The sequence below is a fragment of the Mastigoproctus giganteus genome, chromosome 8 (assembly GCF_048544385.1).
Source record: "Mastigoproctus giganteus isolate SK-2022 chromosome 8, ASM4854438v1, whole genome shotgun sequence".
Classification (NCBI taxonomy): Eukaryota; Metazoa; Arthropoda; class Arachnida; order Uropygi; family Thelyphonidae; genus Mastigoproctus; species Mastigoproctus giganteus.
Genome location: NC_143582.1, coordinates 26,514,954 through 26,534,835, shown reverse-complemented (window position 1 = coordinate 26,534,835; position 19,882 = coordinate 26,514,954). Strand labels below are relative to the sequence as shown.

At 36.7% G+C, this 19,882-nt stretch overlaps 1 protein-coding gene across 6 annotated transcripts in view; it reads right to left on the bottom strand.

Moving 5' to 3' along the window:
- The window catches only part of LOC150081387 (uncharacterized), a 325,542-nt gene that overhangs the window by 28,000 nt on the left and 277,660 nt on the right, over positions 1-19,882 (bottom strand). For all 6 annotated transcript variants that reach the window (XM_090379754.1, XM_090379758.1, XM_090379759.1 and 3 more), the window contains one exon: positions 14,739-15,505. In XM_090379754.1, the coding sequence (XP_090235880.1) occupies positions 14,739-15,505 (767 nt within the window). The remainder of the gene's footprint in view (positions 1-14,738; positions 15,506-19,882) is intronic.

Here is a 19,882-nt window from a genome sequence, read left to right as displayed (position 1 = left end):
TTAATTATTCTTTCAATAACAATCTGTTATTCCATTTCAGTTTGAGGTAAAAATCTCTCTCCTCAATCAGCTAAATGCTAGTAAGATCAAAAGGGATTCAGTTATCAAAAAGCAACAAACGGTTTTTTTTTTTTTTTTTTTTTACACATTATTAAATATTTATGGACTGCTCTGCTATATACACGAATACAAGGATACATGATCCATAAATCATTTATACACAAATATAAAGATACATTATCCAGTCCTTTGCTTGCTTATTGATTTGATGACAACACAATAAAAATAAATTTTATACAATAGCATAGGTAAATACAAATTTTTCAGTGCAATTATCACTCAGAATTCCACGTAAAGATATGTGTAATTATTAGCTGGACTGACATCCTTCACCACAATTATACAGTTTCTTAACTTTTAGATTCTGAATACCCATTAGATATTTTTCATACAGAAGCTGAATTTCAAAATGTATTAATCACTGTAAACTTGTGAATTCATTAATACATTTTGAAATTCAGCTTCTGTGATTCCCTGCATCTCTCTGATGCAGCATTTTTTTTTTTTTTTTTTTTTTTCTGCCAGTATTTTTAATCCCTAGAACATTTTTCTTATTTGAAGTCTTTACATTTACACTACACCATGACTTACAAAATACCACAGTATATATTGAGATGCTTCATAACAATAATTTATATTATTTTTCACACCCTGTTATGGGTGTGAAAGAGAAGCAGAACCAATTTCTGTAAAGGGTATACTGCCTTGTACCCTTTAACAATAGTACTGTGTATATTTTAGTAGAATATACTATTTTTTGCAATAAACTGAATATATATATATATATATATATATATATATATATAAGGTAGCCATTCATCCCAGTACTATAAAAAATTTTTGAGTTAAAAAAGACTGCTTACGTGACACCATTATCATTTTAAATTTCATCAAATAATGATCAAACATGCATCATGTTTGACAATGAATCATGTCTGTTATTACCCAGGTCCTGCAAGATTGCTAGATTGGATAATAGGCAGCAAAGGCACTAAGCATAATTTGTGATTGAATATGTCATATTATCTTATCCACAAAAAAAAAAAAAAAAAAAAAATTGTGCATGAAAATTTTTTTTAGCAAAATGGGTACCAAAGGATTTGAATGCACACCATTAGAGGGAAAGGTGGGCAGCTCGCCCAGATTTTTCTAAATTTACCCAGGATTCAAACAAGTTTGTTAGTCAACTGGTAACCATGGATGAAACTTGGATTCATTCCTATGATACAGAGACCAAACAGTCTACAGTGTCATAATGAAAGATCTCAACACCAGAAGAAGTTTCAAAGGATACTATCTGCCACAAAGGTGATTGCATTGTGTGTGTTTTTTTTTTTTTTAAAGGACAAAGAAGTTAATATTTATTTATTACCTTCAAAAGAGCAAATCCATTATGGGTGGATATTATTCTCGCTTGCAACGGAAATTTTAAAGAGCCATTAAAGGTTTTTTCCTCCATTAAAGGCAAATCTCTCCCTGTCATTGGAAACTCTCCCATGACAGGAAGGGATTTTTTTCCTATGACAGTGTACTTGGTCACACAGCTCTAGAAATGATGTACACAATCAGCAATTCAGGTTATCAATTGTTATTGCACTCACTCTATTTACCAAACACCATCCACTCAGATCACTAACTTTTCATGCACTGAAACCATGCACTTAATAGGACAAATAATGATGTTATGCTTGTCGTCAAGGAGTGATTAAAGGACCAACATGTTGTGACTACGTTGAATAAAAGTTAGTTCATTACCATGCTTCACCCTTTCTAGAATAGGCCAAAAACCTTTTTCAGACCCCATTCATACATATATAGGGCATTTCTAAATTACAAAATTATGTTACATTACAATTACATACCAAAACAACAAGTAAAAAATTCATACAAACATATCTGGAAATGCTGCCTCCTTTCCGAACTGCAGTCCTTTTTATGAATATAAAAATGTGATGGGAGCTCTAGGATGCAAGAAAGAGTGAATGTAATCAGTTCTCTTTAATGCTGCTGTTCAAAAATTACAGAAACTTAAAGTTGGCAACACAGCATGCATAGATGCAACACTAACTAGTATACATGTCCTAAAATACAGGGTGATTCTAAATTATTGTCTGGGTTCCCGTGGCCTATAATTTTCAACCAGAAACAACAAAATAAAACTGCTTAAGGAATATTGAAGTGTAACTCAAAAGGTTTTATTTGGCAACACTGTACTTGCCACATTGATGTCTCGGAGATATTGACGGCATTACTTCAAAATGGCGACTGTTCAAGAGAAGGCAATGTGCGTACTTTGGTTTACAAAACAAAGTCCGTTATTACACAATGCAACGTCACTACAGAACTCAGTATGGAAAAGATCCAATGTTGGTTAAAGCAATTTCAAGAGACTGATAGTGTTCTGGACCGAAAAGGAGGGGGAAGACCAAGCACTTCACAGGAAGATGTTGAGCGAATCCACAAAGCGTTTTCTCGAAGCCCACAAAAATCAACTAGACGAGCTTCTTTGCAGTTAGGTATACCACAAACGATTGTTTGAGGGGTCTTCATAACTGCCTTCACCTCCATGCCTAAAAACTACAGATTGTGCATGGTTTAAAGCCGAACAATAAACCCCGCCGTTTCCAATTTTCCCAAGACATTTTGTCAAACGTCAAAGCTGATGAAAATTACCTTCAGAGATGGAAATTTAGTGATGAAGCAACATTTTATGTATCAGGGAGGGTAAATCGTCATAACTGCAGAATATGGGGATCAGAAAACCCTCACACCATTCAAGGATTCGAAAGAGATGGTACAAAGGTCAATGTCTGGTGTACTTTGTCATGTTCAGAAGTTTTGGGGCCCTTTTTCTTTGCCAAAAAACAGTGACAGTGGTGACCTATCTGGACATGCTACAGCCAGCTGTATCTGTTACCGCAGTTGGAAAATCATCAGCCAAATGTGGTGTTCCAGCAAGATAGTGCACCACCACATTGGGCTCTTATTGTCCAAGAATTTCTTGACATACATTTTCTTGAGTGCTGGGCTGGGTGTGGTGGACTGATTCCAAGGCCTCCAGCTCTCACCCGATCTTACGCCACTCGATTTCTTCCTGTGGGGATACGTGAAGGACATTGTGGACAAGACCCCTGTGACTTCCCTCGATGAACTGAACCTCAGAATTGTTGCTGCGATCGAAACAATTACACCGCAAATGCTGGAGAACACTTGAAGGGAAATTGAATATCGCTTGGACACCTTATGTGGCATGAAAGGCGTGCATGTTGAAGTTGTTTAGCATTCTGCAGAATTGATTCTATAGGTAATAAAACTTTTTGAATTACACTTTTATATTCCGTAAGCAGTTTTATTTTGTTGTTTTCGGTTTGAAAATTATAGGCCACAGAAACCCTAACATTAATTTTTAATCACCCTGTACCAGGCGAGTTCTGAATTGAATTACACATCCTGACTGCAGAAGTCAAGGTCTTCCTCATGCTCAACAGATGTTTTGTAAACCAGAGTCTTAAGATGTTTCCATAAAAGAAATCCAATGGATTTAGGTCAGAAAGCCACACCAGGCATGACCAAATCACCATTCCTATCCTCGTTTCTTAGGAAACGAAGCAAATATTAAAGAACTTTTATTATATCTAAAACATATTGGCTTGTATAGAAGCATATAATTTAACCTCTCTAATATGGTTTTTGTGAATTAACGATGAACAGACAATTTGGCATTAGTAGCCCTTGTGTCGTTAAACTGAATAACAACAACTGCTGCTATCAATTTCTCCTGGCACATTACAGTCAGATGGTTGTGTGCTAACGTGCTGAAAAGGGTGGAGCTTCTTCATTCTAGAACCAAACGTTCCAGAGGATACTCAAAGAACAACTTCCAGTAATTCGGGTAGGTTTCAATCGTGTTCTTCAGTTTTTTTAACAGCATTTTCCTCCAACACTTTTCAACCACATAGCAAGTTAAAGAACATGGTGCATTGCATCTTTGGAATCTTTGGCCCCGTAAAAGTCATGGAAAAGTGAAAAATAAGGACAAACGAAGAGCTGAAGGAACTGTATGGAGAACCAGATATAGTAGGAGTGATAAAGAGCTCAAAACTTACATGAGCAGCCCTTTGATGCAAATGGAGGAAAACAGATGGCCAAGGAAAGCAATGGAAGGGCAACTGGGAGGATGAAGATTGAGAGGAAGACCAAAGAGGTGGGTGGATGACAAAATGAACGACCTACGACAACTTAGGGTGAGACGATGAAGAACAATGGCCAGGGAAAGAAACAGCTGGAGGAAAACCAGACGAGGCCAAGGTTCTACAATGACCGTAGCACAGTGGTCCTTGAGGTTGTCACAGACATTCCCTCAGATATGCTAGACAAGCTGTATTTGCTATCTGGGAGTCTAAAACGCTGATGGAACTGATATTCGGGTGACATTCAAGTTAAGTGGATCCAATTTCGGCGAAGTCCGGACGGTCTGTGACAGCCAAATCCTCTGCTTGCACCTTCACGATGGTGGGACTGTTAGTAATCTTTGGTATAACCCCCATGCACATGGTGGGTGACCACTCAGGTATGAACCAACGTAAGCAGGTGTTGGGGTGCAGCGCCCACACCACACGGAGGAATGCCGCCCCTCTGTGTGTGTTACCAGGCAATACTAGGTGGCAAATGACTCTCATCTGCCACCTAGTATTGCCTGGTAACAACCCGTGCAATACCACCACTTTGCTTATCTGAGGCTTGAAGTGGTGGAACCCATGTTTAGCCTCCAGAGCCAAGTTCCAGTCAACACTTCCCCATCTCTTCCATCATGCGGTATGACTGATGACTTTTGAGGTTATGATGAACATCATGGCAAGATCCAACCTTCCTTACATTTCGAGGGTACAGCTCTAAAATGGTGTTCGCAGGCTGGCCGCTAGTCAGTACACCGGACCGAACCTATTGGTAACTCTTTACGGGGCTTCCGGATCAGCTAGTGTATAATCTTGCTACCTCTACTCTGCCAGATAGTGACTGGAAGGAGTCCAAGTAGTGTGTATGCAGGGGGCATGTCGAGGCCACGTTATGTCAAGGATCTGAGTATATTCTTACCATGTGTACGCCATATCCAAAAATTTCACTACTTCATACAGCATCTCCCACACCCCCGACATTTTCATACTATTGAATACACCAAGAATTGTCAAACTAATAGAGTAAGCTTATCTGTGAAAAGATCTAAACCTCCCAAACACTTCATAGTTCATTTCACAAATATACGTGGTCTCAATTCTAATCTCAATTATGTCCATTTTCACTTGCAGTCTGCCAAACCCCATGTACTTTTTCTGACAGAATCTCAGTTATCAGTTTATTCAACTACTGCTCATCTCAGTTGCCCAAATTATTCACTGAATGATTCCTTTTGCCTTGAAGGTGGTACTTGTGCATATGTCAGTTCCGATATTCCCTGTCAGAGACTTGGTAATTTGGAATCTCCTCTTTTCGATTTTCTCTGGCTTAAAATCTTTCTACCTCATTGTGTCAAATTCATCTGTTGTCTCTACTATTCTCCCAACTCCACTAATCACGTGGAGCTCTTTGACTTTCTCTCTTTGCAACTTCACTTTCTCCAGTCCAACTTTCCTAACAGTGAGGTAATTTTCCTTGGTGATTTTAATGTTCACAACTACAGCTGGCTTCCGTTTTCTAGTCACACCGACCCAACTGGTCGAGATGATGAGGCTTTTGCAATTACTAATGACCTTGTGCAGATTGTTCATTTACCTACAAGAATACCGGACAATCCTAACCATACAGCCAACACGCTTGATCTTTTTCTCACAAACAACCCTTCTTCTAAGTACACGGTCAAAGTGAGTGGTCCTTTAGCCACCTCAGATCACTACTTGGTGATTGTCTCTTCTCCAATGGAGCCTTTATCTCATGGCTATTCCCAACCTTGTATTGTTTGGCATTACAAGAATGCACAATGGAATGACCTGCAAGATTTCTTTTCTTCTTTTCCTTTCTCGGACTACTGTTTCAAAACTTCTGATGTCAACTTTTGCTCAGATCGTGTCAGTGAAATTATTCTTGTAGGAATTGAATCATTTATTCCACACTCCACTTCAAAATCTCGTCCTTTATCTAAACCTTGGTTTTCCAATAAATGTACTAAGGCTGTTCAGGAGAAGAATGTTGCATATCGTGATTGGCTCGTTTCCAATTCTTCAGTTTCATTTTCTGCCTACACCAAAGCTCGCAACAACTGTAAAGCAGTTATTAATGAGTCCAAACTAGATTTTGAACAGGCTAAGAGTAGAAAACTTGTTTCTTGTCCTAATGGTTGCCAAACGTTCTGGTCTCTTGCCAAAGCTATTGGCAGCAACTTTTGCCCATCTCTGTCAAAACCAGGCGGTTCTGTTGTTACTTCAGCCAAGGATAAAGCTGACCTGCCAGCATCCCATTTTCCTTCCAACTCATGTATCAACGATCTTGGTAAAACACCTCCCACCATTCCCAACATGCTCCATTCAATGCCTCCTGTGGTCTTCCATCAAAAGGATGTCAAAAGGATTTTGATGAATCTTGACGCCAAGAAAGCTCCAGATCCTGATGGTATTTGTCCACTTCTTCTCAAAACCTGTGCTCCTGAACTTACCCCTGTTCTTTGCTGCCTTTTTTCACTTTCTTATTCCAAAGGTGTTTTTCCTTTTGCTTGGAAATTTGCTCGTATCTACCCAGTTCCTAAAAAGGGTGAAAAATCCCTCCCATCCAATTATCATCCCATTGCAATTACTTCTACTCTTTCTAAAGTAATGGAGAAATCAATTAACTGCCAACTTTTAAACTACCTAGAAACTTTCCGTCTGATGAACGATCACCAGTATGGATTCCGTCAGTTTCAATCCACTGGTGATATTCTGGCTTATGTTACCCATTTATGGACAAATTCAATGGAAAAATTCAGTGAAACACAAGCAGTTGCTCTTGACATCTCAAAGGCTTTCGATCAAGTTTGGCATAATGGTCTTCTAAACAAGCTTCCATCTTATGGTTTGCCAACTGTTTTTTGTAATTGGTTGTCTAGTTTTCTCTCTGATTGCCCACTGAAGGTGATAGTAGATGGCTCTCTGTCTTCTCCACTAATGCCTGTGTCCCCTAAGGTTCAGTTCTTTCTCCCCACTCTTTTCCTCTTGTATATTAATGACCTTCTTCCATTGACTGGAAATCCTATCCATAGTTTTGCTGATGATAGCACATTGCATTCCACTTTCCATTTTGAGAAACCTTGTCCTGCTCAATCAGCTTCCAACTTCTTGAAAATCTGCTACCAATTCCTTAAATGCCGATCTCCAGGTAATTCTCCAGTGGGGCAAAGACAACTTAGTTGATTTCAATCCTTATAAAACTCTGTCTTATATCTTGCAAAAAGGATTCTTCTGCTCCAATGCTTGTCTTTGGTGACACTCCGATTTCTAGGCAAGATGATATATCTCTTTTGGGGATTACCCTGACTTCTAATCTCTCTTGGCACAAGCACATTACAAATATTGCTTCCTCTGCATCTAAAAAACCTGGTTTTCTTTTTTGCTCTCGGCGTTACTTTTCTCCCAAACAGCTGTTCACTCTGTACAAATCACAAATCCGCCCTACCAGGAATACTGTTCCCACATCTGGGGTGGTGCCCCCAAAACCTCTCTCAGGCTTCTAGATTCCATTCAGAAGAGGGCAGTTAGGTTAATTAATGACTCCTCTCTAACAGAGTCTCTCCACTCGCTGTCTCATAGGACGTACTGTTTCTGCTGCATGCCTTTTCTACAGATACTTCCATGGGCACTGTTCTTCAGAATTGGCTTCTATAATTCCCACTCTTTCTTTCAAAACAGTACGAACATGTGCCGCTACCAGCCAACATCCTATTGTCCAACTTCAAAGTCACAGAAGCAACTTTTTATCTTCCTCATTTATTCATTCAACTGCCGTTTTCTGGAACAACCTTCCTTCATACGTATTTCCTGAAAATTACAGTCTACAGAAGTTCAAGTCGAAAGAAGATAATGTCAACAAATATCTTCTTTTGTCTTCTCAACCTCCAAGCACAGTACTAAATACTACAGGTTCTAATACCTCTCATGTTTGGGGTTTTCATAAAAAAAAAAAAAAAAAAAAGTGGAGTGTAATTAGCAAATTGTAATAATACACAATTGATAAAAAGAGGCAAAAAACAATGGCTTTTATGCACAAACCAAAAGCATTTCATTTCTGCACATGTTATATTGCTCTTTCATTCTGCCAACATAGCAATAAACATAATTTCTAGTGCTTCAGCTACAACATACAGTACATGGACAGCCTATGTATGAAAAAAGAAATAATTGCTGGATTCCTACTGGTCTGATTTTAATAAAATTTAGGAAGACTCAACAAATCATTCTAAAAGAGCCAAATATAAAATTTCTTGAAAATCCATCCACTGAGAATCAATTTATTAAAAACAGACAAACAGACAGCCAGAAAGAAAGAAATGATAATTGTCATATTTATATTGATTGGATTTTAATGAAATTTGGAAGGGCTCAACAGATATCTCTAATAGAGCTAAATATAAAATTTCATAGAAATCCAGCCATTGTAAGTTGAGAAATAACATGCAGACAGACAAACAAAGAAATAATGATAATTGTTGGATTTCTACTGATCCAATTTTAATGAAATTAAGGATGGCTTGAAAAAATTTTTCTAAAGGGCTAAATAATAAATTTTATGAAAATTCATTCATTAAGAGTAGACTTACTACATGCAGACAGATATGGTGAAGACAACAGACTTCACCCACATATGCTAATGTGCCTAAAAATGACTGCAACTCAGAGAGAAAGAAAGAAAGAAAGAAGCTTTTCTGGACATAGTTATATGAACTTTTTTACGTCTTGATATATAGTAATTTAGGGTGTAAGTCAGAAACATTCCTTTATACACATATTTACTATTCTAATGCATTGGGCTAGAAACACCACTTATATACTATTCTAATGCATGTATTGGGCTACTAAATTTTAAAAAATCTAGTTTAAAAAAGAAATTTTAAATATACAGTATAATTCCCATGGGCTTTAATGACAAATAATACTGGGAGAAGCTTTACACAAGTTTTTTGTATATAGAGGTTGGAATTTTGCCCCACTTCTCCCATAAGACTGCAATTAGTTCATCTTGTTCTGGCTCTCAACTGTTGTTTCAAATATCCCAAAGGAGTTCAGCTGGATTCAGATTGCTCTATGCTAGAAACAACAGATTAATAATCATATCATTCTCCTCAAATCACTATTGTATTGACCATTCTTTATGACAAGAAGCATCATGTTGGTACAAACACGGCCCACCCAAAATAAGTTCCACAATGCAGTTAAGACAGAATTGTTCAGAATGTTATAAGAGACAACTGAATTCAATGTTTTACTGATAATAACTAGTGGTTCAAGTCCATATCATACAAAACAGGCCCACAGGATTACATTACTACCACTATCAAGCTTCACTACTGGTGCAACAATCTGGATGAATGAGTTCTTTGTAAATACACCACACCCAAGCAGATCTTCGGTGTGGTGTATCTGATACCTGGACTGTGTGGTGTGATTCATCCCTCCATATCACACTCTACAACTGCTGTAACGTCCAATGTATCTATTCTCTGTACCAAAAAAGGTGATCATGTGCATTGCTAGAAGATAGCTTTCACTTACAAACACTGCACAACCATGGTTGCTTATTATATGAAGTGATTTTCTGACAGTTGTTGGTCTTAAATCAGGAGTCCCAAAGAAAAAAGAAAAAAAGAAAAAACATTTTTTTTTTTTGATTCTTTATAATATTAACAATGTGAAAAATAGCTGTGAAAGTTTACAAATCTCCTGTTTTAATCACTGTCTGACTAAATCAAGCAATGATTAAATCATGCAAGCAAGCTTGCATAACTACTTCTTATGTTGGTTACATTACAGTAATGCCAAATAGCTGGATGATCTATACGACTTCTGTCATCTTTGTCAGACTAACTTGCAACTATTATCACCCAATGAAAAAGCATTTACTCTAAATTGCAATACTGAAAGCATTCTCTCGGGAATAAAAAATCCTTATTCTGAATTCCAGTTTAAAGGTTCTTCCTTCTTACAAATAAAATTTGGTTTTCCAAAATATGAGTGAAGAATATTGTAATTAATGTGCAGTGAAATCACTAATTTTCTCTCATACCAGTTAAAAAAAAATATATATATATCCACTTAAAAGCATGTGGACATTCCTCCTAAGGCAGGCACATACAGATATCAGCAGAAATTATGATTAAACTCTTTACTGACTAGGAGAATCCCAAAGAGGCATGAATGTTAACTGCCTTCTCAGTAATTTGTTAGCACATACTATAACAGATTGCTTGAGCATTCCAAAATCAACGATGGCCAAGGTTAGGTGAAGACAGATCAAGGATGATATAACAGTTAACTATAATCCAATAAGTAAAGAAAATGGATGGATCAGCACAACCTGAAAAGACATCATTTCCAAAGGCACCAATAACATACCTGATGTTGCAGCTTTGGATATTAAGAATACTGATCATAAGTATCTGTAATATTCAAAAGGAGTAGAACAGGATGATTTTTATGTGCAACCATAGCTCATAAGTCATATAACACCAACAAATGGTAACTGCTTGGGTTTTAACTAAGATTGATCACAGTTCCAAAATCCTTCAATGCTATGCCATTATGATGTCTTAAACCACTCGATGGTACTAACAGTCACAATTCTATGGAAGTGGGCCTCATGTTCCATCACCATAATGCTTCATCCCATAAAGCTAAGTCTGTACACTCCTGGTTTCGGGGAAACAGGCCTGCACAATTTTGTCTAAATCATCCCACAGTCATTATTGGAATCTCACAGAACATGTTTTAAGTGGAAAAACCAGTCAGAGAGGGGTGAGTACAGTTCACTTCAAAAACTGCAACGGCATTAAAAATGTGACTGGGGGCCAAGTTCTACCTGGTTGCTTTTGTAAAAGTTCAATACTTTTAAATGGATGTTTGCACACACCACTGCTTTTACATTGAGAAAAGTTTCAGAGCCATGTGGAATATTAAAAGATATAAAACTATTAAAAAAAGCACTGTTGAAATTTATTCAGCAATTCAGTGAAAATTAATTGATAAGATCAGATCAGTGAGGCATATCACTTGAATATTGAGTGATATACATCTCACTGTTTTCAAAATAAACAAGAGTCAGAACAGCACAGTAAGAAGAAGGAATTTTGCCTGGTGCTACAAAAATATGACAGTTTATATGCAAACATTTATATGAAAAGTAGTGAATATATATGAGTAAAGAAGTCAAGCAGTCGAATAAGACATCAAGGTGTGATACTATTCTGTCACAAAAGAATAAAAGAATCAAGAAGATGAAAGAGTGACAAATATTATATACAGTTATTTATTTTTTCCCACATTAGAAGGACTTAAATAGGAACCTGTGGATATGGCACCAATCAATTAACTCAATGTAATCCTTAAAGATGTAATCCTTAATTGTTAAGATCTTGAGAGTTTTCATCATCATCTGAATAACAAAAACAGGGTTTACAGTTTGACATTTCAGAATAGGTGCAGACTCAGCAGCAGTATGGAAAATGGCTATCCAAACAAACAGTGGAGTTCCATTTCCATATTCCTCAAGATGACAATGGAAGTGGCTGGAATTCAAATATTTGTTATAAGTGTCAACAATAACCAGTTAAGCCATGTAGCCAAAGCACACAACACCCCCCCACCCCACACACACACACACCTGCCAAGTTAGTCTGGACACAGAAGTATACATAAAATTTCCTATATTCAGCACCTCAGCTAAAGTATTTAAGCCTCAAAAGGTTGGTTGGTTGGTTGGTTTGCAATTTTACTGGTGCATTAACAGCAGTGGCTAAACCTCAAAAGGAGGCTAGAACAATGACAGAACAAGGGTAAAGAAACAGAAGTTAATTCAGATAGACAAGTTTGGAGAAGAGAACACAGAAGTAATGTCCAGTGAGAAGAAAGTCTAGGATAAAACAAGAAAGCGATGAATAAATCTGTAACGACTTAAAGTTAGAAATCCTGTCAGAACTGTTGGTAGAAAGTTATATATCATCAGTGTAGGAGAATTTTTCAAAGAATTCTTTACAGTCACCAATAAGATTCTGGTAGGATAAAGAATGGGCTTATATCAACTTGCTAAATGAAACTGAAATCTAACACAATTCATTTTTCTTTCTAATTACGTGATATAAGTTCGTGATCAAATCACACCGGATACTTACTTGTATCCAACACACCATACTGGATACTGCTGGGGACATGAAGCTACACTGAGGGATGTACACTGAAAGGACAAAATTCATGGGATACCTGGTTCCTGGGCAATGCAACACTGTCGCCCCTCTCACTAGTGGACAAACCCACCTCTTGGCAGGTATACAGGTACACTGTATCACTGCATTCACGTAGACGGTAATTTTATGTCAGTATGGACAAACGTCATGAGTTAACCCGACTTTGAAAGAGGGATGATAGTGGGTGCCCAACGCACAGGTCACTCTATCACGGAGGTGGTACAGAAATTGCACTATCCCAGTTCAACCATATCGAGAGTGTATTGGTAAATGATTTCTGGAATAACTTCTCATCATGGCCAGCACTGTGGGCGGAGAAAGGTGGTGGATGAACGTGGCCATCTATGGTGGCACAAATCGCCACCGACTTCAACGAGGGATGTGCCAGAAACATCTCGACCAAAGACATCAGGCGATCATTAGCCGCAATAGGTTATGGGAGCCACCAACCCACCAGAGTCCCATTGCTAACACCACAACACAGGACTGTATGCCTCAACTGGGCAAAAGAACATCGGCACTGGACCTTGAACAATTGGAGACAGGTCTCCTGAAAGGGAGTCCCATTCTCGGTTATTTCGAGTGGATGGGAGGGTGCATATCTGGCGGAAACTGCACGAAGCTATGCACCTGTCATGTCAACGAGGAACTGTTCAGGCAGGTGGGTGGTCAGTGATAGTGTGGGGCATGTTCAACTAGCACCCGTTGGGACATCTGGTACATTTAGGCACATCTCTGAATGGTCTAAGTTATGTGTCCATCCTTGCAGACCATCTGCATCCCTTCATTGTCATTGTGCACCCATAGAGCAATGAACTCTTCCAGCAGGACAATTCAGGTTCGCTCTTCAGAGAATAAACCTATCATATTTGATTACAGTAGCCTCATCTGAAAGGGAAATATCAAATCAGAGAATGAGGATCAGTGGAAGTGAATGATACAAACATTAAGAATTATGGCTAAGAAATCCAAATACCAGATAAAGGAAATAGGGAACTGGAGGAGGTTGTCCAGTGGCATAATACAGGGTATCCATAAAGTCCTGTTCCTATTTTAAAATTTAATTATATCAGAACCAAAGGATATAGAATAATGCAGTCTTATGCAAATTACTATGAAAGTGAAAGTGAATGCCACAAGAGAAGGCCGAATGTGTCGTCTAGTTTGCAGAGTCAAAATCTGTAATCTGCAGTATGTGATTCCTCGGCCGGAAGAATTGCCGCCATTCATTATTTTTCAACAGGGTGGCCCACCTCCACACTGCAGTGAGAATGTTTGTCACTTTCTGGATGAAACATTTCCTGGGAGATAGGCCATAATGGACCAATCATCTGGCCTCCATGATCCCCTGACATCATACCCTTAAACTCTTCCTGTGTGTGGGGGGGGGGGGCACCTCAAGGATTTTGTGTACAGAACACTTAACATTGAAACTTCACACAAGAATAACCAAGGCAATCAAAAGTGTGCATATTGATATGATGGCCCATACGTGGCAAGAAGTGGAATTTTGCCTTGATGTTCTCAGAGCCACTAGGGGGTTCACACGTTGAGGTGTATCGAAGAAAATAAACTTTTGGAGTTTCATAATAATTTGCATAAGGCCACATTGCTCTGCCTTTTGGTTGTGACATAATTCAATTTTAAAATAGGAACAACTTTATACACACCCTATATATTTCAAGACTGAATAACAGGTGGACCCCTAAATTAATTATTATCAAATATACAAAGGATGAAGGCCAGAATATTAGTCAACAACCAATAATAAATAGAGTTCAATGAGGTTTGATGCATAGTACGTTAGAAGTATAGGAGAGTTAGTTGGTTAGTTATTTGGTTTTTAGGAGCATTAGCAACTAAGGCCATATTGCTCCGGGATATGCGGTGGTCATTCCCTGACCTTTCCACATCCTCCGTATTAGGTGGTGATGGGCTCGAACCCCAGTCTAATCAAAAAGCGTGTGCTATGCACTGCTGCTCCTTCCCACCTGGCTACGGAGGCACCAGTATAGGAGAGAGAAACAACATCCAGCGAGAGGAAAGTCTGGGGTAAAACAAGAAAGAGATAATAAATCTTAGCAAACTCAGAAAGCTTACCAGAGCTACTGATAGAGTTATATATCAACAATCAATAATAAATAAAGTTTAATGAGGTTTAATACATCACACATTAGCAGTAACTTAACTATATCAACCTATGAATTAGAAAACATTTAAAATTAAGCAATGTTCAGAAAAATAACACTTTAAAACTTACCTGGTACCATCTGTATAACTCATCTCCTCTTCATGACTACTATACCCATTAGTCTGTGAAGCACCATCAAAAATTATTTGTTCAGTCATTTTCTGGTTAGTTTGGTGATAGGAAATTCCATTTGAGCTTCTTTTGTTATTCAAGTTCAAATTCTCTTCACCAGGAAGTCCATTATTTGTAATTGTGTTATCACCTAATAAATTAAGTGAAAAGGTTTCTTTTAGTGTAATTTTTTCTGGCTCCAAATGCTGACTGACATTTGATAAAACATCAGCTGCAACTGGTTTTACAGTCTCACTAGATATATTAATTGGAACAGATGCTATATCATTAAAATGTTCAGATGTGTCTTTCAGTGACTGGTCAGATTTTCCATTAATGTTCACTAAATCACTTTCTACAGCAATGTTCTCTTGAAAAGCAGGTCCTGTTACTATTTCAGAAATAGATATATTATTAACTGCTGTTTTCTCCCTTTCTAGCAGATTATTATCCATAGTCTTCTCATTTTCTAACACTTGATCCACATTCTTCTCACTTTCCATCTGTTGATTATTATCCATAATCTTCTCATTTTCTGTAATTTTATTACTAATCACAATCTTCTCATTTTCTGCCAGCTGATTATTATCCACAGTCTTCTCATTTTCTGCCAGCTGATTATTATCCACAGTCTTCTCACTTACCACTGGTTCAGAATGAGGGGTAATTGTTGGCTGAATACTGGCACCTCTAGCTCTTGTTCTACTCATTATTTGCTCTACTCTCTGAAAAAAGTGTTACATTAAAAATTACACAAATTAATAAATTTTAGAGGCACATAATATAAGTTTTGTAATAACTGTATACAGCAATACTTTGCACAGTGCAGTTAATGCATTGGAAAAAACTACTGCACTGACTAAATCAGTACTAAATGGGGAATAGTTTCAATGGGAAAAATAATGATACATGGGTATCACATAAAGATTTTTTTTTTATAGTAGAAATAATTATGCATGATTAGTTAGAAAAATAATAAATACAAATAGTAATGAGGTAGACTAAGAATGAAATTAATTGATAAACTTTATTTTGAAAAAGGAAAGAAAACAACAACAATTTTATTTTGAAAAAAATGAAAGCTAGAAAATTTCACTGATTAAAGAAAAATCTATCTAAGCTTAAGTTGCACCATTTTGTTTTTCTTCTTTTCTTTATGGAGTTCTCAGTAACACTGAATGACATTTTTTAGTGCTCGTCGGGCATTAATGCTATACTCCACGTCTGGATCATGATTTATAATTGAGTCTGAAGTAGTTGCCACTGCCCTAAACATTTTTTAAAGTTCTTGTAAGCGAAATTCTTTTTCTTGCACTTTACTAGCTCCTTTGTTACACTCCGTCCTTTCTTCTGCTTCTTCATATGCCCATTCTTGGTCTAAGCTAAGGAGAATATCATTATCGAGAGCTTGAGAATATGCATAAATGCACTCTCGACCTTTAGCCATTTCCAAAGACTCAAATCCAAAATTTGTGTCCAATTTTGACGTCTTCGGAAACATCCTGAATTTCAGACTCAAAGCCGCAGGAATTGCTTGCACAATGAGACAAAGCTTGCTTCCGCAGGGCTCTCGTGTTACTCTCGCTAACTTCAAGCCACGTTTAGTTCATTTTCAATAGCATTTCTGATGTAATTTTTCCATAATTCCTCCAAAGATGATGCAGCTTCTCCAGTTGTAGCCTTTAATCCTTGGAAAAGAGTTTGTCTTCAATAATATGCTTGAAACAGCGCAATGACACTTTGATCCATTGGTTGCAGTAGAGATGTTGTGTTGTGCAGGATAAAATGAATTTTGAAATTTTGGTTGGATGCCCTGGTGCATTATCCAATCACAAAGTCTGGATGGATGCCCTGGTGCATTATCCAATAACAACAAAGCTTTAAAATCATGTTGTTATCTTTGCAGTACTGTTCGACTGCTGGACAAAAGTAAGTTTTAAACCAGTCATCAAACAAAGTTTTCATTATCCAAGCTTTTTTATTTGAATGCCAAACAACTGGGAGAGCCTTCTTTGCATAACCGCTAAGTGCTTGGGGGTTTTTCCGCACAATACACAAGCATGGGTTTTCATTTAAAATCTCCAGATGCATTTCTGCCCAGAAAAAGTGTCAGATGATCTTTTGATGTCTTGTAACATGGTTGAGTTTTTTCATTTTCTGATAGAAAAGTTTTAGAAGGCATTTTTTTCCAAAACAAACATGTTTCATCAACATCAAAAATTTGGTTGAAAAAAAGGTTATTGAAAAAAGGTATCCACCTTTTTTCAATAATTTCTATAAATTCTTCAGGAAATTTTTCAGCAGCATCTTTGTCTGCACTTGTGCTTTCACCTACAATACAGACATTATGAATCCCCGAGCATTTTTTAAAACAAAAGAAACAACCACAACTTGCCGAAAATATATCATCAGTTGCCCCTCCTCTGTAATTTTCTTCTGTTACATTTTCTTTACGTGTGTTGAAAAGACTCAGCTTTTCTTTGAATTTCCATTTAACTTAATGGGATTGCTTCTGATTGAAATTTTCTATCCATATCGATAGCAGACATTCCATATTTATCATTATAGAGTTCCTTTTCTTTACAATTGTTTTCAAGGCAAAATAGTTGATAGTTATTCCATACTCTTTGTACTGATTCTTTTCATTTAAAATTCTTATAGATGATTCCTTTATTCCTGTCTCATGTGAGTTTGCCAAACGAAGCACCTTCTTCATGGCATTTAATGATTTCAAGTTTCTCTTCTAATTTCAACCATTTACATTGCTTTGGCTTGGTATCATCCCACTTTTTTTCTCTCATAATAAAGGGATCACTGAGAAAGAGAAAAAATCACAAAAAGGATATACCCTGCTCAAGGAGAAGCTGAATGCAGACTACCTTTGGAAGTAAGTGATGCCAATACTTACATAGTACATATGTGCATGTGCATTGTATAAAGCTTGAAGAAAGATCTAGAATAAGCGAGTGATGCAAATTTGTGGAGATCATTCTAGAAAATTTTTGAAAAATGTCAGCCATATATGACTACATTATCAATTGCAGTCGCAGATTATAAACTGAATCATCAGTCACAGATTATAAACTGCACTAGAGTGAATCCTGTACTGATTGAAGTCGCACTGTGCGAGGTATTGCTGTAGTAGTAATTTTAATAGTATTTGATGTTTATATCACATGCAAAACAAACAAATCACTTGAATCACCACATGAAAACAGCATCTATTTCACCTTTTTTTTCTTTACACCAGCATGGTAGCCTTGTTGCAACTATTTAATCTGTTAATTAAATATAGAAAGCACAATTATCAAATTACATTGTTATTTCTACAAGGATAACTGCTTCATTTTTACGTTAAGCCCGAATCAAGTACACTCAGCTTATGAGACCCCCAGACAATATTTCAACCATTCTTGCTTCATCTACTCTGTGCACATTTTCAAAAATGGCTATTAGGAGTTTCAACTCTTAATAGCCATTTTTGAAAATGTTTTCTTTGATTTCTTCACTACAAATTCCAGAAATCTCTATTAAATATTACAAAATTAAGAAAATTCCTGAATTAGGGTAAACCTAATTACAGGTGACCCCCACATTCCCATAAGGTACTATGTATTTTTGTGTTGCAGTCAGTGCCATAGGATATTTCCTAATCATAAATAAACAGTAGTGAAAAGATGCACAGATGTCAGTCAAAATATTTAATATTCAAATATTTGTACATATAAAATATTCTGCATTACATACATATATAATTATGTGGTAACTACTTACGTATCAAAATTAAACTTAAAATTCCAATTAAAATCATGAATTTAATTGATCTAAATCGATTTAATTTAATTGATGAATTTAATCATGAAAAATGTGTCAGTTTTGGGTTGTATTTTGGCCCTCTTCCTGGTAAACTAGAAGGGATTTTAATTTAAAATCCCCTGCAGCATTACCACCCAACAATAAAGTCAACCAATCCTTCGCCGTTTGAAACCTGGCATTTTTTTTTTTTTCCCTCCCTTCTTCTTTCAATATGAAACTTCTTTTAGGCATTCTTTTCCAAAAAAGTCCTGCTTCATCTATGTGAAAAACTTGTTGAGAAGTATAACACACAATACCCCTCTTCAATAATTTCAACAAGTTCTTTTTTGAAAGCTCCTTGATCTGCATTTGCAGCTTCTCCCTGGATTTTAAATCTATTCAACCAGCCCTTATTAGTTTTAAATGGTTCCACTGTTTTTCTTTTTTTATGTGAGCATTCTTCAGATCATCATATAGGCTAATCTCTCTCTCTCTCTCTCTCTCTCTCTCTCTCTCTCTCTCTCTCTCTCTCTCTCTCTCTTTATAATATTTAACTTAACTGAATTCTGTATTGGATATTATCTTCAATAAAATTAGTAGTCTTCATACTGTGTCCAGACGTTGCTTTTTCATTCTTATCCGCTATTATTAACTCTTCGAATATGTAACTGTATTGGTTGTATTAATTATGTACAATGTTCGAGTAAACTGTCCGTTACATGCATATAACGCAAATATTACAAGCAATATACTTAATCATTTATTAAAATGTTGATCTTGGAACTACATAACAGGTCACTGTACTGCAATTAAATAAGCATGCAAGAAAATTTAACTGAGTGTGAGAAAATTTCTCAAGTTGGCTTGGGAAACATTTCAATGCTGTTTTGCTATTCATTTTAATGCTACTGAGTCCATTGGATGAAACATTGGGAATCAAACTGATGACATGCACACTTCACGTTTCATGCAGCAGGCACTGTTTTTAACGGACTGGTGTCCAACTGCATGCATTCATTGAATGCATGTGGTTTTAATTTGTATTTTGCTCACCAACAGGGACTAAAGGGAGTTTAAATTTTTAAAAAATTTTAAACATATTTTTAACATAAAAACAAATTTTCACAGTTCTATTCAGAAAAGGTTGACAATAAAGGCTTCACCAAAAAGGTAACCCTTTTGAATTATTTTTTGCTTATTTTTCAAATACCAGTGTGCACAGAGGAATTTCAATTTTCATACAACTGGTTATGGGTTAATTATCTATTATGTTAACTATCTCACATGTAAACAAATAAAAGAAAAAC